The sequence below is a fragment of the Natrix helvetica genome (genome assembly GCF_964273705.1).
Source record: "Natrix helvetica genome assembly, chromosome: 5".
In the NCBI taxonomy this organism is placed as follows: Eukaryota; Metazoa; Chordata; class Lepidosauria; order Squamata; family Natricidae; genus Natrix; species Natrix helvetica.
Genome location: NC_138551.1, coordinates 15,410,966 through 15,430,108, shown reverse-complemented (window position 1 = coordinate 15,430,108; position 19,143 = coordinate 15,410,966). Strand labels below are relative to the sequence as shown.

General features: G+C 38.6%; 1 protein-coding gene across 5 annotated transcripts in view; it reads left to right on the top strand.

Annotated features, from left to right (window-relative positions):
• Positions 1 to 19,143, top strand: part of NAALADL2 (N-acetylated alpha-linked acidic dipeptidase like 2) — a 706,416-nt gene that overhangs the window by 650,284 nt on the left and 36,989 nt on the right. For all 5 annotated transcript variants that reach the window (XM_081953457.1, XM_081953458.1, XM_081953460.1 and 2 more), the window contains exon 12: positions 13,688 to 13,781. In XM_081953457.1, the coding sequence (XP_081809583.1) occupies positions 13,688 to 13,781 (94 nt within the window). The remainder of the gene's footprint in view (positions 1 to 13,687; positions 13,782 to 19,143) is intronic.

The following is a 19,143-nucleotide window of genomic DNA, read 5'->3' as shown; positions in this document are numbered from 1 at the left end:
ATCCCCAGCCATAATTCCAGAGCCTCACCGATGTCTCTGGTGCCTCTCCGGCGCTCTCCGGCACTCCGTTGCTCCTTCCTTGTTCCTCCCTGTGCCCCCGATGCTGGTAGTGACCCTCCGGTGCCTCCGGTGGCTCTCTGGGGGCTCTCTGGGGTTCCTTCCCTTTGTTCCTTTCTCTTTTTGCTTTTCGGCTTTTTTAAATTTGCCGGCGTCAGCGCTGCCCGCGCAGCCGCACTGCGCCGTCGCCATGTTCACAGGCTTCTTCCCAGCCGATTGCCGCTTACGATCTTCAACTCCTTCCTGCTCTCCGATCTTCACCGACCACCCTGGAAGGCCAAAACTGGCCCAAAACAAGCCAGGGTGGTCGGGCTATCAACTCTCAGCCCCCTTTGATGTCATAGGGCCGGTTGCAGTCCTTACCCGGTCAGGCGCTCCATAGTTCACTCCGGAGCTCAGGAGGCGACCGCCATTGTTGGAAGCTCCTCCTCATACACGAGGAGAGCCCTTGTTTTTATACGTGACATGTGTAAACAAGGGCTAAGGCTTTGATGGCACAGTCGCAGCTGCCATTGGTAGAAACCTTTTGAGCTACAAATCACCTTTTCATTGCTTTGGAAAGATAATAAACTTTAAAGTCCAGTCAGAGCTGAAGAAGTGAAACATCTTCAAAGAAAAATCACAGAAAGTCCAGTTGCCTCCTGAAAAAGCACCTTTGGAACAACCATGACCTGGATGACGGAGAATCTCTGGATGACGGAGAATCTCTGGACACCATTCAAAGGATGGTGCAGGAGTATGGACCGATTTCCAGAAAAATTGTAGATGACAGATACCATTTGCACTTTAGTTTAAGATGAAGACAACACAGACTCATCCCCAACAACCTCTGCCTGTGTTCAACAGTGAAGGGACACAGGACACAAAACATCTTGCAGCCAAAACACCCTCCACACCCATTTGCCCTATTCAGGTGATTCTGGGGGCACAGATAAACGTCCGAGTGGCCTCAACAACTCTCTGAAAGAATGCAAATGACCAGCTGTCTGCGAGGAGGATAAATCCTTCCACTCCCCACCATCCAGTTCTTGGATGAAAAGTGAAATGTCTTCAAAAGAAAAACAAGAAAGTCCAGTTGCCTCTTGAAAAAGCACCTTTGGGACAACCATGACCTGAATGACTGACAATCTCCATAGACAAATAAACTCTAAAAGAAAACGTTGGCTCTAGAATGCTAGTTTCTGTCATTTTGCCATTGTTTTTGTTAACCCTCATAAAGCTCATCTGCTAATTATGCCATGAAAGTGCCTGCTAATTGTTTTCAGAGGACATTTCCACAGTACACAATGGGCATGAATTAGATCTTAATCGGCTATTGTATTGTTGTTGTTGTTAGTTGTGAAGTCATGTCCTATTCATCGCGACCTCATGGACAACATTCCTCCAGGCCTTCCTATCCTCTACCATCCTCTGGAGTCCATTTAAGCTCATGCTGACTGCTTCAGTGACTCCATCAAGCCACCTCATTCTCTGTTGTCCCCTTCTTCTTTTGCCCTCAATCGTTCCCAGCATGAGGCTCTTCTCCAGTGAGTCCTTCCTTCTCATTAGGTGGCCAAAGTATTTGAGTTTCATCTTCAGGATCTGACCTTCTAAAGAGCACTCTGGGTTGATCTCCTCTAGGACTGACCAGTTTGATCGCCTTGCAGTCCAAGGGACTCACAGGAGTCTTCTCCAGCACCAGAGTTCAAAGGCCTCAGCTGTTATATATCTGGATGCAATCTTACATGCCTCTGACAATATGATAACATACAGGTAGTTGACGACTTACAACCATTATTAGCAACCATTTGAAATTACAATGCATTGAAAAAATTGACTTATGACCAGTCCTCGCACATATGACCATCGCAGCACCCCCACAGTCACGGGATCAAAATTTTGTTCTTGGCAACTGCCATGTATTTTTAACAAATACCGAAAGTAATGAGGTCACTATTCACAATCTTGCCTACCAGCTTTCAACAAGCAGTGTCAATGAGGAAGGTAGATTTGCTTAACAACTCCAGGATTCACTTAAAAGCTTCGGTGATTCACTTAACAACTATGGGAGGGAAAGTGTTGTAAAATTGGGTGCATTTAATAACTGCCTTGGCTTAGTAACCAAAATTCTTGTCCCAATCGTGCATCAAAGCCCACCAATACTCTATCCATTACAGAATGCTCCTAAGTAAACTCTGCTTTTTTTACTGATGCAAACAGGTTCAGTAGCATTTCAATTATTTTTAAAGCAGCTCGAATGCATCTTCTTGAAGAACATATTCTAACCGTGGGTGTCTCAAATATGGTTCTGCATCGAGGGGCAGACATAATTGCGGTAGAAAATGAAATGAGGATTAAGATTTTAAATTATTGGTCGAAATAATATTCTTTTCGCTTGTTTGGTTTCTTGAGTTTTAGTAGATAATTTGATTCCTAAATAAAGAGGTTCTGTTGTGCAATGCCTGAAGCAATACAAATATTCACAAGAAACATTATTAGCTTTGGGCTATGACTAGGTCCAAGGCAAAGCTAAGGCAGGGAACCTTAGATATATTGAAGGGCAAGACTTACAGACGTGTCTCCCAAGATGGATTTATCTTGGTAGCCTGTTCATTCCATTGCAGCTACATGTTTAAGTGAAATTTCACAAGTCAGGAGAACTTATGCCGATGTACTTTAACAGAATATAGACTTAAGGATATCCTATTAAAAAGATCAACTTTGTCCAGGGCTCATCCCTTCTTACACAGTACTTTTCATAAAAGTATCTGATAGCTTCAATGGTGGGATCCTGCCAGTTTAACAACTGGTTGGGTGATCACGTACTTTGTACGCACTTTGTGTGCACTTTGCATGTACTTTGTACACACTTTGCACGTACTTTGCATGCACTTTGTGTGCACTTTGCACATGCACACACCTGATGCGCACTGCGCATGCGTGCAGAGTTTTAAGAAAACTTACCTTCCACGTTACTGCTGGAGAGTAACACAGCTGAGGCTCAGCAATCCACACTGCCATGCGAATCAGCTGAGAAGATATAGGTCAGTAAAATGTAGGGGTGGACAGGCGGGCCCACCTGATCATCAGACAGAACCAGTTCACTCACAGCTGATCGTCAGAGCTACTGGTTCACCCGAACCAGTCCGAACCGACTGAATCCCGCCCCTGGATATCTTTGATAGATCACAATATATATCTCCATTCATAATTACATTTCCAGGCATTCAAATTCTTTCTATATCTAATATTTATTGCCGGGTAACGTTGTAGTAATTTCCTTAAACGTCTTTAAATATTGTTATTCACAATGTTATCGAATCGGAACTTAGTATTGATATTGTTTTACTGTGGCCTTTAGGTTTTAGCAATTTTATCCACTGAGTGTTTGTGTACCTTTAACCATAGTAATAACGAATCTGAACGCATAATGAAAACAACCTTCATTTCAATCCCAGATACATGGATAAATGGAAGCAGATTACACTTGACTTTATTTTTTCTTATTATAAAGCCTTTCCCCCCACTTTTTTTTCTGATGCCTGTGTTGCTCTCCAAGAATTCTGTGAAGTCTCACTAATGATGTTGAAAATGACATAGTTAGAGCTCAGCTCTATCTACTCCCATTGGTCATTTTTAAATTCTTTGGGCACATCCCTCCCCTCTAGATGTTGGAAACTTCCTTTGATGATGATTTTGGTCGGAGATGCAGGAAAGATTGGCTGTCTGACTTTCACAGAAGCATCTACTTCTATAATAGCTGACAAGGGTTTTGCAAAGTGGCATTCAAGCATCGTTTTGAAATGCTTACATATAGAGGCCTGGTGTACTTCTTAGGTAAAGGTTCCCCTCGCACATATGTGCTATTCATTCCCGACTCAAGAGGGCAGTGCTCATCTCTGTTTCAAAGCCGAAGAGCCAGCGCTGTCCGAAGATGTTTCCGTGGTCATATGGCCGGCATGACTAAACGCTGTTACCTTCCCACCAAAGATGGTCCCTATTTTTCTAGTTGCATTTTTACATGCTTTCCATCTGCTAGGATGGGACAAGTAATGGGAGCTCACTCCGTTACGCTGCACTAGGGATTTGAACCGCCAAACTGCCCACCTTTCTGATTGACAAGCTCAGCGTCTTAGCCACTGAGCCACCACATCCCCTTGGTGTACTTCTTAAAACACATTAAACTTTTTTTAAAAATGTCTAGTTTTTTTAAAGAATTGTAGACCAATGTTGTTTGTTTAAAAAAAAACCAGGATTGCAATGTTATTAAAGAGAAAATTGACTTAAATCCAGAAAGACAGCTAGGTTTTCCTAGCTGTGTTTGATATAAGTTCATTGCCAATTTTCTCCTATTTTTACCAGCTTTATTTGATGCTGGGATGTGGGATGGGAGCTCTTAATGATTTCCATTGTTATCATCATTTTATATGCTCAATGGGATACCTTTGGGTGCTTTTAACGGCAGCCACTCTCTGCTTTCAATGCTGGTTTTTTTCCCCAGGACTTTGCCACTTTGAGATGTTTAGTGAAATTGATCAAAGATGTGGCCAGATCCTTCTCCAAGGCTGAGTGATAAGTCAGAGAAAAAAGGGACATGGATGGAGCAAAAGAGAAAGTGCCCCTCCACACCATGCCCCCCAGAGGTGGTATTCAGCAGGTTCTGACCACTTCTGGAGAACTGATAGCGGAAATTTTGAGTAGTTTGGAGAACCGGTAAATACCACCTCTGACTGGCCCTGCTCCCATCTATTCTCTACCTCCCGAGTCCTTCCACTCAGGGGGGAATGGAGATTTTACAGTATCCTTCCCCTGCCACACCCGCTAAGCCATGCCCACAAAACCAGTAGTGAAAAAAATTTGAATCCCACTACTGATGTCCCCCCTGAAAACCCTCCATTTCATCTTACAACTATGGCTGAGGTTATAGAGCTTAAATAAAGGTCTACTGAATTTCTGAAACCTACACTCCAAATAGCCATATTAATGGGGCAGCGGAAAACTCAGAATTATCTAGGAGGAACCTGTGTTGATCTGTTGTGACAGCTCTTTCCCACCTCACCCTAAATCCTAGTTTCACATTTGGCCAATTTGTCATGTGCCTCATCTATCATTTTTTTTTAAATTTATGGTTTCCTTATAGATACTTTAAGAGATCTGACATCTCATTTTTTCTCCCCCATTTTATTGTTATTTCTCCATAACTCACTTTTGGATCATGAAGAAAGCAAGAATTTAAAATGCCACGTGCATTACTGTGATGGCACCCTGATTGATAAGAAGGATAATATGCATAATTTCTAGGGTTTAAAAATATTATATTATAGCTGTCATTCCGGAATCTGTTCATGGTAACCAAGGCAATATGACTCTAAAATTCGATGGATGGACAAAGTATGGGAAGATATTCCACTAAAACAACTTATAAGGCATAACATAATTATGTGCATCTCTTAAAGATTTCTTCTGGTCTTGGATTTCAGATTACTTCTAAGAATGATTCAAGAACATCCAGCCAATATATAGAATCAATATATAGAATCAAGATCATGCGACGTGTTAATACCATTTTATAATGCCTTGGTAAGGCCACACTTGGAATACTGCATCCAGTTTTGGTTGCCACGATGTAAAAAAGACCTTGAGAGTCTAGAAAGAGTGCAGAGAAGAACAACAAAGATATTAAGGGACTGGAGGCTAAAACATATGAAGAACGATTGCAGGAACTGAGTATGTCTAGTTTAATGAAAAGAAGGATTAGGGGTGACATGATAGCAGTGTTCCAATATCTCAAGGTTGCCACAAAGAAGAGGGAGTCAAAGTATTCTCCAAAGCACCTTTGGGGGTGCTTGGGTGGAAACTAATCAATGAGAGAGGCAACTTAGAACTAAGGAGAAATTTCCTGACTGTTAGAGCAATTAATCAATGGAGCAACTTCCCTCCAGAAGTTGTGAGTGTTCCAACACTGGACAATGTTAAGAAAATGTTGGATATCCATTTGTCTGAAGTGGTGTAGGGTTTCCTGCCTAAGTAGGAGGTTGGACTACAAGACCTTCACGGTCCCTTCCAACTCTGTTATTCTATTCTATATTTGTTTCTGTTCCTGCAATTAGCTTCGTCCTCACCTCTAATTTCCACATATTTGGAAGATGGTTTAAATCTCTCTCTGTGTGACCATTTTCTGCTATCTAGCAATCCATAATTTCATTGGAAGTTCTTGGAAATAAAGCATTCAAATTTAACACTTCTACTTATCAGCAAACTAGCAAAATGTTGTTTAATCCATAGTTTTAATAACAGAGACATTAAATGATCTCAAAGCAGCTGACCCTGCTACAGTTGGCATTATCACAACATTTTCAAATTCTTCTTGTTGCACATCCCATTATCTTGTGAGTATTGACCTTTTTCAAGTGCCTTGAATTCCAATTGCTCTATCCCCAAGTGTTTCATTGTTGGAGATCTGAACAAGGTGGCAAAAGCACTTGGCTAGATTTATACCAAAGCTTTCCCAGGAGGCTCGTTGTGTTCTGCTGAAGAATAACCTACACTACTTTCTTGATCAACATGAGAGGGTTGGAAAGGAAGTGGTGCCCTTGACTTTGTACCTCCTATTTAAATTAAAATTCATTCTATTCTAGAGATCTAATTTCTGAACAAAGCTATATAGGTAGATCTTCCCTCTTTCTTCTATGTGTAACCTTATCTTCAAACTAAGATGGCTAAGTTATCATCCCATATACTCCACTCCTGTACTTGCAAAGCCTTATGCCACCAGGCTCGAAACTTTGGACTTGGACATCTAGAACTTCACTGCCTATGGTCTGAGCTAAGTGTAGTACACAAAATTGTCTGCTACAATGTCCTACCTGTCGACTACTTCACCTTCAACCGCCATAATACACAGGCAAACAATAGATACAAACTAAAGGTAAACCACTCCAAACTCGATTGCAGAAAATGCCATTTTAGCAACAGAGTGGTCAATGCCTGGAATGCTCTACCTAACTCTGTTGTTACATCCTCAAACCCCTATAACTTTAACCTTAAACTGTTAAACTCCTAAGAGGGGGCGTGCATAAGCTCACCAGCGTGCCTACCGTCCCTGTCCTGTTGTCCCCATTTATTTGTACCCATTTCCTGTATTCTTATCCATGTTTATTCTTATTCCTGTTATCTTGTACATGAGTGATCAAATAAATAAATAAACAAATACATAAATAAATTCCTGAAGGCTGTTACATGATAAGAATCAAAAGTAGGCTTATGATTTTAGGAGCAACCTAACAAGTTAATTTTTTGAAGGTTTCTTATTGTTGTTGGGTGCTTCTTACAATTCATGCATAGAGAAGTTTGTCAATTAATATTTTTGTTTCCTGATCAATAATTCCTCAATCATGAATAAAAGAAAGGGAAAGTTTTACTATGTGGAGAAGAACTGCTGTTATATACCAGCATATATTAAAATGATCAATCCCAATTTTATTTTTTAGAAAGATCACTCTTTACTGGATTACTGTGTTTTAGGTTATCTACTACAGAAGAACAGCTTTTGAACTATTCTTGTCTTTTGTCAGGGGGCCCTCTACTGACCCAAAATGCATTCTGTGAGAGCCAATGTTTTGTCAAAGTGTCTTTTTAAAACCTATAGATATACCCTAACCAGCCAAGCTAGCTTTGCAAATCAAAACTGCTAATAATAATCATTTTTTTCAAAACAAAATAATGTTAATAATTATCATATTGTTTTTTTTTAAAAAAAACAATTGAAATCAAAGGACTGTGAAATGTTATAAATAGATTTTCGGAAATGCATGTTCTTCAATGCTAACTAAAAGTCCACAATTTTTTTTCCTGTTATTGATTTAGCTATATATTTTCCTTGTTTGTCCTTTACAATATAACCACATCTAATTAGGGGCAGGTGTCGCCTGAATCTTTTATTCCTGTCTTCTACTCACTTGGCTGGGTGTACATCCATATGTTTATTTAAGAAAAGGAAAAATACATCCTGAAGATGGAATGGTGACTTAGCAGAGAATAACTAAATTCAAATAAATAAGAAAGAATAATTGACTGATAATAGATTCTCCATTTGCAGTATGTTCCACCTCTTTGCACCCATGCAGGAAAAATAGAATAGAATAGAATAGAATAGAATAGAATAGAATAGAATAGAATAGAATAGAATAGAATAATAGAATAGAATAGAATAGAATAGAATAGAATAGAATAGAATAGAATAGAATAGAATTCTTTATTGGCCAAGTATGATTGGACACACAAGGAATTTGTCTTTGGTGCATATGCTCTCAGTCTACATAAGGAGAATTAAAAAATACATTCATCAAGAATAAAAAGATACAACACTTAGTGATAATCAATGTTACTAATAAGCTATCAAATCGTACTAGGAAACACATGAAAACAATATAAATTGAAAGATACAAGCAGCATGGTTATACTCATGAGTGGGGAGAGATAGATACTAGGAAGGAAGAGAAGAATAATATTAATACAATCTCAGTAATTTATTTGACAGCGTTGTGGGAATTAATTGTTAAGCAGAGTGATGGCATTCGGGGAAAAAACTGTACTTGTGTCTAGTCAAGAAAGCCTATATAACACCCTTCCTTTCACTTATACTCATAACCACTTGTGGTGTAAGATCGACTGAATAAAGTTGACCTTTTCTGTTGAGTATGGATTAAACTTGGATCTCCTTACTCCTGTTCCATTACTCAACCTACTAGACCATGCCGACTCTTACCCAGATTAGCAAAACACAGAATCTGTGCCTAAACATAAACTGAGATGTACAATGGCTTAAGATCATGACCTCATTCATTTATTATGTAAAAAGACAATGACTGGAATCCCAGGATACCCTTTAACTAACTTTTCAACAACCTTGTAAATTATACAATGCACAATTATGCAATGTACACTCTAACACAGGTGGCACAGTGGTTAGAGTGCAGCACTGCAGCTACTTCAGCTGACTGCTAGCTGCAGTTCGGCAGTTCAAATCTCACCAGGCTCAAGGGTGACTCAGCCTTCCATCCTTCCAAGGTTGGTAAAATGGGGGCCCAGATTGTTGGGGGCAATATGCTGACTTTGTAGAACAACTTAGAGATGGCTCTAAAAGCACCATGAAGCTGTATATAAGTATAAGTGCTATTGCTATATCAAATGCTGTATGAAAATTCAATCAAAATACAATATTCTACTCTGATGTCTCTCTCACTTCCTCACTTCATACTTTTACAACATCTAATTTCAAGCTGCCTTCTAGAGAGAATTAACTTTGTTTTGCAGAACTTTTCGTCCCCTCTTCCTTCACAGAAGATAACAATTCATCCTGTGTTTTCCCTAATCTTCCATGTTATTTAGCTATAACCCTTCTCAGAAATTCCTCCACCTACATGATTCTATAATGTTCTTTGCTTCTGTACTCCAAGGGCGTGTCTTTCCCAGTGGTCAGGTCCTACCATTCGACTCGGTTTGGGCGAACCGGTAGTGGTTTGGTGGCCTGGGTGGCTGGAATTGGCCACTCACCCTGGGTGGTGGCATAGGCGGCACCATCTTTTTTTTTCCAGTTCTGTGCATGCCCAGAACAATTTTAATTGCATTGCGCAGTAGTGCCTGCCAGAAACCATCCCTGGTCTTGCCCTACATTTATTCTCTGTGTTTTTGTCTGAAGACTTCTTTCAGATATTTTTAATTCTCTCCTTTCCAGACAATTTTGCAATCTCATATTGTTTCAGATGCATCTGTTCAGATAATTTTCTTTAAAAAATAGTCCTTTTTAAAGATCAGATGAAGCAGACTTATTTGCAAAAGTGAATCTTCCAAAGATAGTTCTTTATCAGTTTATGTGAAACAAAGGAACTTGAAATGTCTCATGAGATTTAGTTTATTTTTCCCTACATTGCATTGCATTAAATATATTTAATGTAACCTCGGAGTACCTTACAGATAAAAGAAGAATACATTCTACTCTTCACTCCCTGTCTTTCCTCTCTTTTTTAAAATGTATTCTTTTATGGATTTTAAAATAATGACAGAGAAATTGGGGGGGGGAGCTCACAAAGATAAAAATATATGCATTGTGGGGGGAAAAAAACAGTTCTAATTTTTTAAAGTGACAAAATACACTAAAGGAAAAGCAAAAAAGATATATCATTCTGGCTGCAAATAGTTACAATTCTATACTTCTTATGGATAAAACATTATATTATGCATTTCATTTTCCTTTTAATCTTTTCCTCTCAAGTTATATATAAATAATAGTAAAAGGTAAAAAAAAAAACCTCTGGAAGCATTAACTAAACATTAAGTCAATTGGCAGAACATACTAATGTTCCAAAAATCAACTCTAAGTAAAATAATAAAGGTAAACATATCCAACCAAAAAAAAATGTTTTAGCTTATGCCTAAATGTCTATGAAGATTCTTAGTCATTCAGGCCATGGTGGTCCCAAAGCTGCTTTTTCAAAAGACAACTGGACTTTCTTTGTTTTTCTGTGAAGATGTTTCACTTTTCATCCAAGAAACTTCTTCGGTTCTGAAGAAGCTTCTTGGTTGAGAAATGAAACATCTTCACAGAAAAACGAAGAAAGCCCAGTTGTCTTTTGAAAAAGCATTTTTGGGATAGCTTATGTCAGCCTCTGCTTCACTATCTGCTTTCGGCTGCCATTGAAACAGAGAGGGGGGCCTGGAATTTGGAAGGGGAAGTTTTAATACAGAGAGATTGTAAAAGGGGAGTTTTGTTCTCAACATCTCCTGTGCATGCTGGAGATTAGTGCTTGGTGTCAGTCAAGGCCAACCATTCTGCATACCAACCTGATGATGCTCCTTGAAGATGAAACTCAGATGACACCTAAGGGATTTGCAGATTGGACAGTGGGATGAGGGTTACCGTGGGGAGGGGGTTGGACACATATTGATATGTATGATTTTGCACACTTTTGCCTCAGATCTTGCTTTGTTTAGCTGCTATCTTTTCATAACCAGTAAAAGTACTCTTAATACTGCAAAATGGAGTTAAGTGGTTTCTTTCTTGGTTGCTGAGGGAGGCCGGCTTGACAGTTTATCTCTAAATTTCATAAAGCCACTAGCATATGGAACAGGAAAATATGTTACAAAGATAAAGTGACGTTATTAAAAATACTTGATTTTATATCACTGTGTACCTATGACGATAGTAATAGAATTTGCAAGAGGACATGTTCATTTATTTTCTCTTCTCAACCTTTTCACATAAGCAGCATATTTTGAATCCCTGCCAATGAACAGTCAATGCATTCTACTTCTCAAAAACCAAAATGACACCATCTTTTACCTTCCATTCCTCCAATCTTTTGGAGACATGCTAATATCTCAATATCAAATGTGTCAAACCCAGATTTTCGACATATGGCCTTGCGAATAAGTAACAATCTCCATTGGTAACATTAAAGAGTAGAGTTCTAGACACATTTATCTTGCTATCTATGCCAGGCTGTGTTGGGAAAAAAATCACTCAATAAATGTCAACAACTGGAAAGAATTCAAATACTTGTTGAGTTTCCAAAGCAAGTTTACAATGAATCACTGGTCTCCAGTAACTGGAACAAGACCAAGAGCCTCAGTGTGAACATACAGTAGGACTTGTAAAGGTAAAGGTTCCCCTTGCACACATGTGCTAGTTGTTCTTGACTCTAGGGGGCGGTGCTAATCTCCATTTCAAAGCCAAAAAGCCAGCATTGTCTGAAGACATATCCGTGGTCAAGTTGCTGGCATGACTAAATGTTGAAGGTGCACAGAACGCTGTTACCTTCCCACCAAATGTGGTCCCTATTTTTCTACTTGCATTTTTACATGTTTTTGAACTGCTAGTAATGGTAGCTCACTCCGTTATGCAGCGCTAGGGTTTTGAACCACTGAACTGCCACTCTTTCTGATCGACAAGCTCAGTGTCTTAGCTACTGAGCCACCATGTCCCTAGTTCTTGTTCAGAATGTTAATCAAAGACAGTTGAAACATGCACACATATATAAGGTGACCAACCATCCTCCTTTAGGGAGGACAGTCCTTCTTTTGTAAGTTCTGTCCTCCCTCGAAAAGTGTCCTCCTACATGTCCTCCTTTTTGATATTTGAAGGCTAATCTGTTGCGCGTTATGTGACATATTTTATTAAACAGTTTTTATTGGTGTTTTTTTTACTTCATCGCAAGTATATTGAACAGATATTGAATCTTGTGTTGAATTTTTATCTAAAGAAATGCTAGACATTAAAATAGACGACAATTGTCTCTTTGAAGAAATTAGAAGACTGAATGTATATTTAAATTCTGAAAAATTAATACAATGGGAAAATCAACATGTTGAAATTGATAAAAGATGGGTGGATATTTTCAGCCATTTCAAAAATGAACATATTCCATGTGAACATTTATTTATACTTGTTCAATTTACGTTGTGCTGCCCTGGAACTAATGCAGCAGTTGAAAGAGTTTTTTTCAATTGCCAATGATTTTTCGACAAGTGAGAAATCGAGATTGAATGTTGATACTCTAGCTGCAGCACTTGCCGTAAAATTCAATATGAAGGATATTTCTTGTTCAGATATTTCCAATATATTGTTAGAAGATGATACATTGACAAAAAATATTAATTCAATGGAAAAGTACTCATTTAAATAATAATTAACAGGCATGTAAGCATAATTACAATATAAAATGTTGCAAATGTTTTTATTATGCATATATCATATTTTAGTGTATTATTGTTGCAATGAATAAAATATTTCTTTTATTTACGATATATTTTTTCCAATTTATTTGTCCTCCTTTTTATTGTAAAAAAGTTGGTCACCTTAGCATTTTGGACAATAGAACATGTTTTGTCCTCCTTTTCATTGTAAAAAAGTTGGTCACCTTAACATATAGCAAGGTCCCAAAAGAATAACAAACCATACAACTACAAGAGAAGAGGAATGGGTATCCTTTAAAATACAATGCAAACTATAGTTGCATCCTTTGAAATTCTCAAATGCATTTTGATGTGCAGGGAGCACTGAGAAGTTAATTATTATTCTAACACAATAACCTTGGATTAGCTATGGAAAGAGTAAAAGAGATAAGAAGGCAACCACCTCTTTGAGTCTGATATTTCTCCCAAAGGACATTCATTTTTTTTAAAGGAATGAAGAATAATTAGCAAGATATCTATAAGTTAAGTAACCTACAGGGATTTAACGGCATTGACAACACTGGAAATAAATTCCGGCACTATTGATCATCTGTTTTGGACTCTCATACAAACACATACTGCTTAAATGGTCCAGAAATTCTCTGCACTGCTGGTTTGGGTGTCTTCATTTATGCAGGGATATTATGTTCCTCTCCCATTGAAATTAATGGTCCCTTTGTACCCTTAGCCGTCCCCTTCACTTGAAAAGTGAAGCTGTGCAGGCCATTTAATCTGGTCTTCAAAACTACCTTGCTGTATTCTAGGTGAGGCATCCATCATTAAAGCTGAAGCGTTTATCTGCCGGTCCAGATGTCTTAATGAGAACATCGCTTATTTAGGGGGAAAGTACCCAGTGGATTATGTTAGAATGCACCTGAGTGTCTGATTCTTTTTTTTTTCCTTTTCTTTTTCTTTCCAGTTGACAGGAGAAGCAATTTTGCAAATTGCTAGCAAGCCAGTTCTGCCTTTTAATGCCCTGGATATTGCATTGGAAGTTCAGAAAAACCTGCAAGGTAATTTCTACCGTGGTCTAAGGAATTTCAGCAAATGGGTTGCTTTCCCCTCTGATTGAGATGGCAAGTTCCTGCTTCTCTCTGCTGTAAACAAACAATGCGTGCCTATTTTATTAATCCTAATATTTATTTATTTATTTTTAAGCTGTGCGTCAGGGCTTGTGCCTTGGTGGTAAATTAAGTATCATTTTCAGCAAACTTATTAGAAACATAAATGGTTTATATAGACACAGTTAAGCAATAATTACTGTAAACATTTCAGTGAATGATAAATACCATTTTAAGGGTTGCAGGCAGGGTTTTTTTTTTTTTGTTTCCCCTCCCCTTCTATACAGGGAAGCTGGCAAATAGGAAGAAAAAGAAAACGAGGCACTGAACTCCATGGTTCTTGAAGGCTGCGTAATTTTCCCAGTTTGAAAACTGGCCATCTTGCTTATTTATTGCACCACGTCATATTGGCAGCGGATCAGTCCAGCTCGCTTCTCTTCTCACAGCCGCTAGGAAGCAGGATAATTTAATGCCAAATAATTTGCCCAGCTTGATTTATCGTCCCCCTTCTTGAAAGCTCTGTGTTAGAAATGAATGACCTTGCTCTGCGTATTAGGATGAGAGGGCAATAAAAATGGGAAGACCTTTTCCTCCTTAAGGAAACCAAACAGAGGCCCAAGGCTCAGGATAATACAACTGTTTTTTTTTTGTATGTGCGTGTGTGTTTTCAGAGTGCTGGGATTGGAGCTTTGGAGATAAATCCAAAATTCACACTGAGAGCTACCAATTCTGTGACAAATATCCAGTTGGCTACTAGATCAGGGGTGTCAAAATCAAGGCTTGGGGGGGGGGGCTTAGATGTGGCTCATGGGGCCACCCTGGAAACAGTGAAGGACCGGCCCGCGGTGCCTCTCTCAGTGAAAACAGAGCTCAGGAGGGCTGCGGGGAGCCCTCCCGAGCTCCGTTTTCACTGGCAGTGAGTTGCAGGAGACTGTTGCAGCCGAAAATGGAGCTCGGGAGCCTGTTTTCATTGGCAGAGCCTTCAGGCCACCACAGGTGCCCCCAACACAAGTCGTCGAGCTGGCAATGTCCAGCCTCGCCACGCCTACTCCAGAAACCTCCCCCGATCAAACACAATCCTGATGTGGCCCTCAATGAAATGGAGTTTGACACCCCTGTACTAGATGGAAGTCATGAGAGCATTTTGCCACTGCCATCTAGCGATTGTTCAGAGTTTTGCAATGCAGATATTGTAATCCTAATTTAACCATTTTAGGCTTACCGTTCAACACTTGATTACCATGGAGTTAAAGGTTACCAAGTTAGTCACTGAGTTAGCCTTGACAGCTAGCGACTGAATTTATGTAGTTTTCGTGGAAGCACTCCAGATGACATTTCCCATTGCCTTCTTCTGTTGTGTTGTTTTGACTAGAGCCACCAACCCTGGATCTGGGTTCCATGTAGTCCTCCTGCCCTCCAACGTAGGCTGACCAAGCTTAGCTTCTGCTATCAGCAAAGGTCAGCTAGTATTAGAAAGGATCAAATCATATCAGACTAGAGGTGGGTTTCTACCAGTTTGGACCAGTTTGGCTGAGTAGGTAGTAACCATGCCCCTGAGCTGGTTCTAGTGGCAGTGCCTACAGCAGCGCCATCTTGTTTTTGGCTTCTGCACATGCACAGAAGCAATTTTTCATTACTACACATGTGTGCAATGCGTGCATCAAGCGCGCCCACGCCCGAATGTGTCCCTGAGCGAACCGGCAGTAAAAGAATCCAAAACCCATCCCTGTATCAGACCAGTGCAGGTACTCCTCAACCTAAGACCACAATTAAGCCCCAAGCTTCTGTTAGTAAGTGAGACATTTGTCAAGTGAGTTTTGCCCCAATTTATGACTTTTCTTAGCACAGTTGTTAAGTGAAATACTACAATTGTTCCATTAGTAGGTGTCCCTAAATTTACTCAGTCAAGGTTATTCTTAAAGGAGAAGTAGAAATCATAGTGGCTTGGTTTTTAGCTCAGTACCTTAGCTACTACACAAAATTGGGTTTTAACTTCTCTTTTGCTTTATGTGACAGCTCATTTCATTAACTGACCTTAAGGAAATGCTCTGTAATTTTTTGGTTTGATGTCAGCTTTGATTGCTGTTATTCAAGGAATGTGTGTCCCTGATTATAATAGTGCATTGTCCTTGCCATAAACTTTTTATCTTCTCTCTCTATAGGTTATACTGGGGACACTATTTCAGTGGGAAGCTCCCTTCTTAATCTGAGTTTGGTCTTAATTCTACATGCATATCTTGTTTCTATCATAGATAATGGCTTAGGGCAACAACTCACTTTATTTTTGATTGCTTATTGCAGATTGCAGAAGGTAAAGATAATAAACAGATAGGTACAGGAAAATAGATGTCCATGAATATTGTGCATGTCAAGTATGATCTAACATTGAGTTTCACTTCTTTAAAAAAAATGCATGACAATGAGGTTGCAATCTTGGTGATCTCCTGGATAGTAACATATTTCCATATTGCTTGAATATATGTTTCATATATTGAACAAATATATATGAACAAAAAACCTCTAGCCATGTTCTTCTGTACTACTTTACAATTTAAATTTTATGAAATTAATCCAAAACAGGGATCTCTCTGAATAGAAAACTGAGAGAATGGGCAACATAAGGACCTGTAAGAGATTTCATTAAACATAAGTGCAGAAACAGTATATATATATATATATATATATATATATATATATATATATATATATATATATATATATATATATATATATATATATATATATATATATATATATATATATATATATATATATATATATATATATATATATATATGTTGTAATTGTACTGATAAATAAATAAAGGGAGACTAGGATAGATCTATTTCGAGCTAATTAGCTCTCATCAGCTAGCCATACCCTTACTGGGATTTCAACCCGGGCTGTATATATCTTAGGCAGGAGTTTTTTAGCCACTAAGCCACGGGCTCTGTTCCTTATCAGTTGAGCCAGGGAAATAGGTATGTATTTGTGTTACAACCCCTGGTATGACTAAATATGGGAGGAAGGTCACTACTCCCTCTTTCTGTCCTTCGGCTTATCACAAAGACCATGCAGGCAGAAAATCATATTTTTATTTTTACTGTTGTCTTTTTATATTTGTGTTGTAATTGTACTGATAAATAAATAAAGGGAGACTAGGATAGATCTATTTCGAGCTAATTAGCTCTCATCAGCTAGCCATACCCTTACTGGGATTAGAACCCAGGCTGTATATATCTTAGGCAGGAGTCTTAACCACTAAGCAATATATATATATATATATATATATATATATATATATATATATATATATATATATATATATATATATATATATATATATATATATATATATATATATATATATATATACACATATATACATATATATACATACATACATACTAGTCTCCCTTTATTTATTTATCAGCACAAATGCAACATATATATCTTATTTTATTGGTCTTAGAAGTCTCCCAAAAAAACAATTCCCTTTCTTTGAAATCAAGTGACTGGACCTAATGAACCTTCAATCAAAGGTAAAGAAAATTGGGAGCTCAAGTCAACAAAGATTGTTATACACTTAACAATGCAAATATTTTACTTTTGTAATAAGCAGAGAGAAAAACAATGTAATTCCTTTAAAAAACAATTGGCTGAATAAAATTCACATTTTAGCTGAAAATTAGAACTTGTACACATATACCATGAAATCTATAAGTAAAATACATATAAAGATGCTTGGTCAAAAGCAGTATAGAGTATATTCTGCACTAATTAAATGTTTTTTTTTTCCTTTTTCCTGGGCTTTTTCCTGCTTTCCCTCCGAAACACCAGAAGTACATTTCATTTGCATTAAAAACAGGTTGCCTACTAGTGGGGATTCTAGAGAATACATATATTTGTAAACAAGCCAATCGAATTCTTACATTCTTGAATAAGAGATGGACAAATCCATGACCCATTACTTCCTACTGTGAATTCTGGGATATCAACATTACATATTGAAAGGCCTTGTGGCTGAATGAGAAGTGAGGCTGGCTGCAAAATGGTCAGAACCTAGGCTGCTGGTAGCCTGTCTCTTTATGACCTGCCACTAACCAGCTCAACAATGTGTGGCTGGTATTGGACTTGTGGTGTTAGCGTGGGAGAGAGGGAGAAGGTGCTTTGTGTTCTTTCGGGAAATTCACAGTGTCTGAATCGGCCCAAGGCAAATTTACTTAATGTGGTGGAGTAGGTGGAAAGTGGCATAGTAAGCTGTGATTCCCAGCCTTTGAGTACCTGTGGGAGTGTTGCTAGAGACCAGGTATGCTTGCCTTAGCTCTCTTGGGTTTTGAAGTCCACTAACCCAAATCAAATCAAATCAAACGTTTATTGTCAATGCAATGTGTTCAATGCAATTGAATGAGCCTCCCTTGGTGCAGCCCACCCAAGAACACGGAATACATCTCAATAACCCAATATTTCCTAATACTTCCTAAACCCAATATGTATATATCTATATCTATATCTGTTCTGACCCCACTCTCTCCACGCCTGTGAACAAGCCAGAACACAGCTTGGCTGTTTGCCACTGTTTAATTGCAAGATAACAAACCCTTTGGCTGAGGGCCCAGATAACTCACATACAAGAAAAACAAACCAGATATTCAAACACGGCTCTAAGACATAGACTATCTTCACTGCTAGTTTCAAATGGTTGTTTCCTGCAAATGTCCCCTCCCAATGCCTCACCTATAAGCTCTCTTGGAAGGGCCAATCCACAGCCACCTGAGCCTCCTGGTGGCCAACCAGCCCCTCTGGTCCCTGCTCTGAATCTGAACCCTGCACAGGGTCCTCCCATCATCTAGGGCAGACTCAAATGATCCCTCGCTATCCAAGTCCATCAGCAGCTCAACTGGATCCTGCTGGGCCACAACATATATCTATATCTATATCTATATCTATATCTATATCTATATCTATATCTATATCTATATCTATATCTATATCTATATCTATATCTATATCTATATCTATATCTATATCATCTATATCTATATCATCTATATCATCTATATCATCTATATCTATATCCATATCATATCCATATCCATATCCATATCCATATCCATATCCATATCCATATCCATATCCATATCCATATCCATATCCATATCTATATCTATATCATCTATGCTACCTACCTACCTATACCTACCTACCTACCTACCTACCTACCTACCTACCTACCTACCTACCTATCATCTATCTATCTATCTATCTATCTATCTATCTATCTATCTATCTATCTATCATCTATCTATCTATC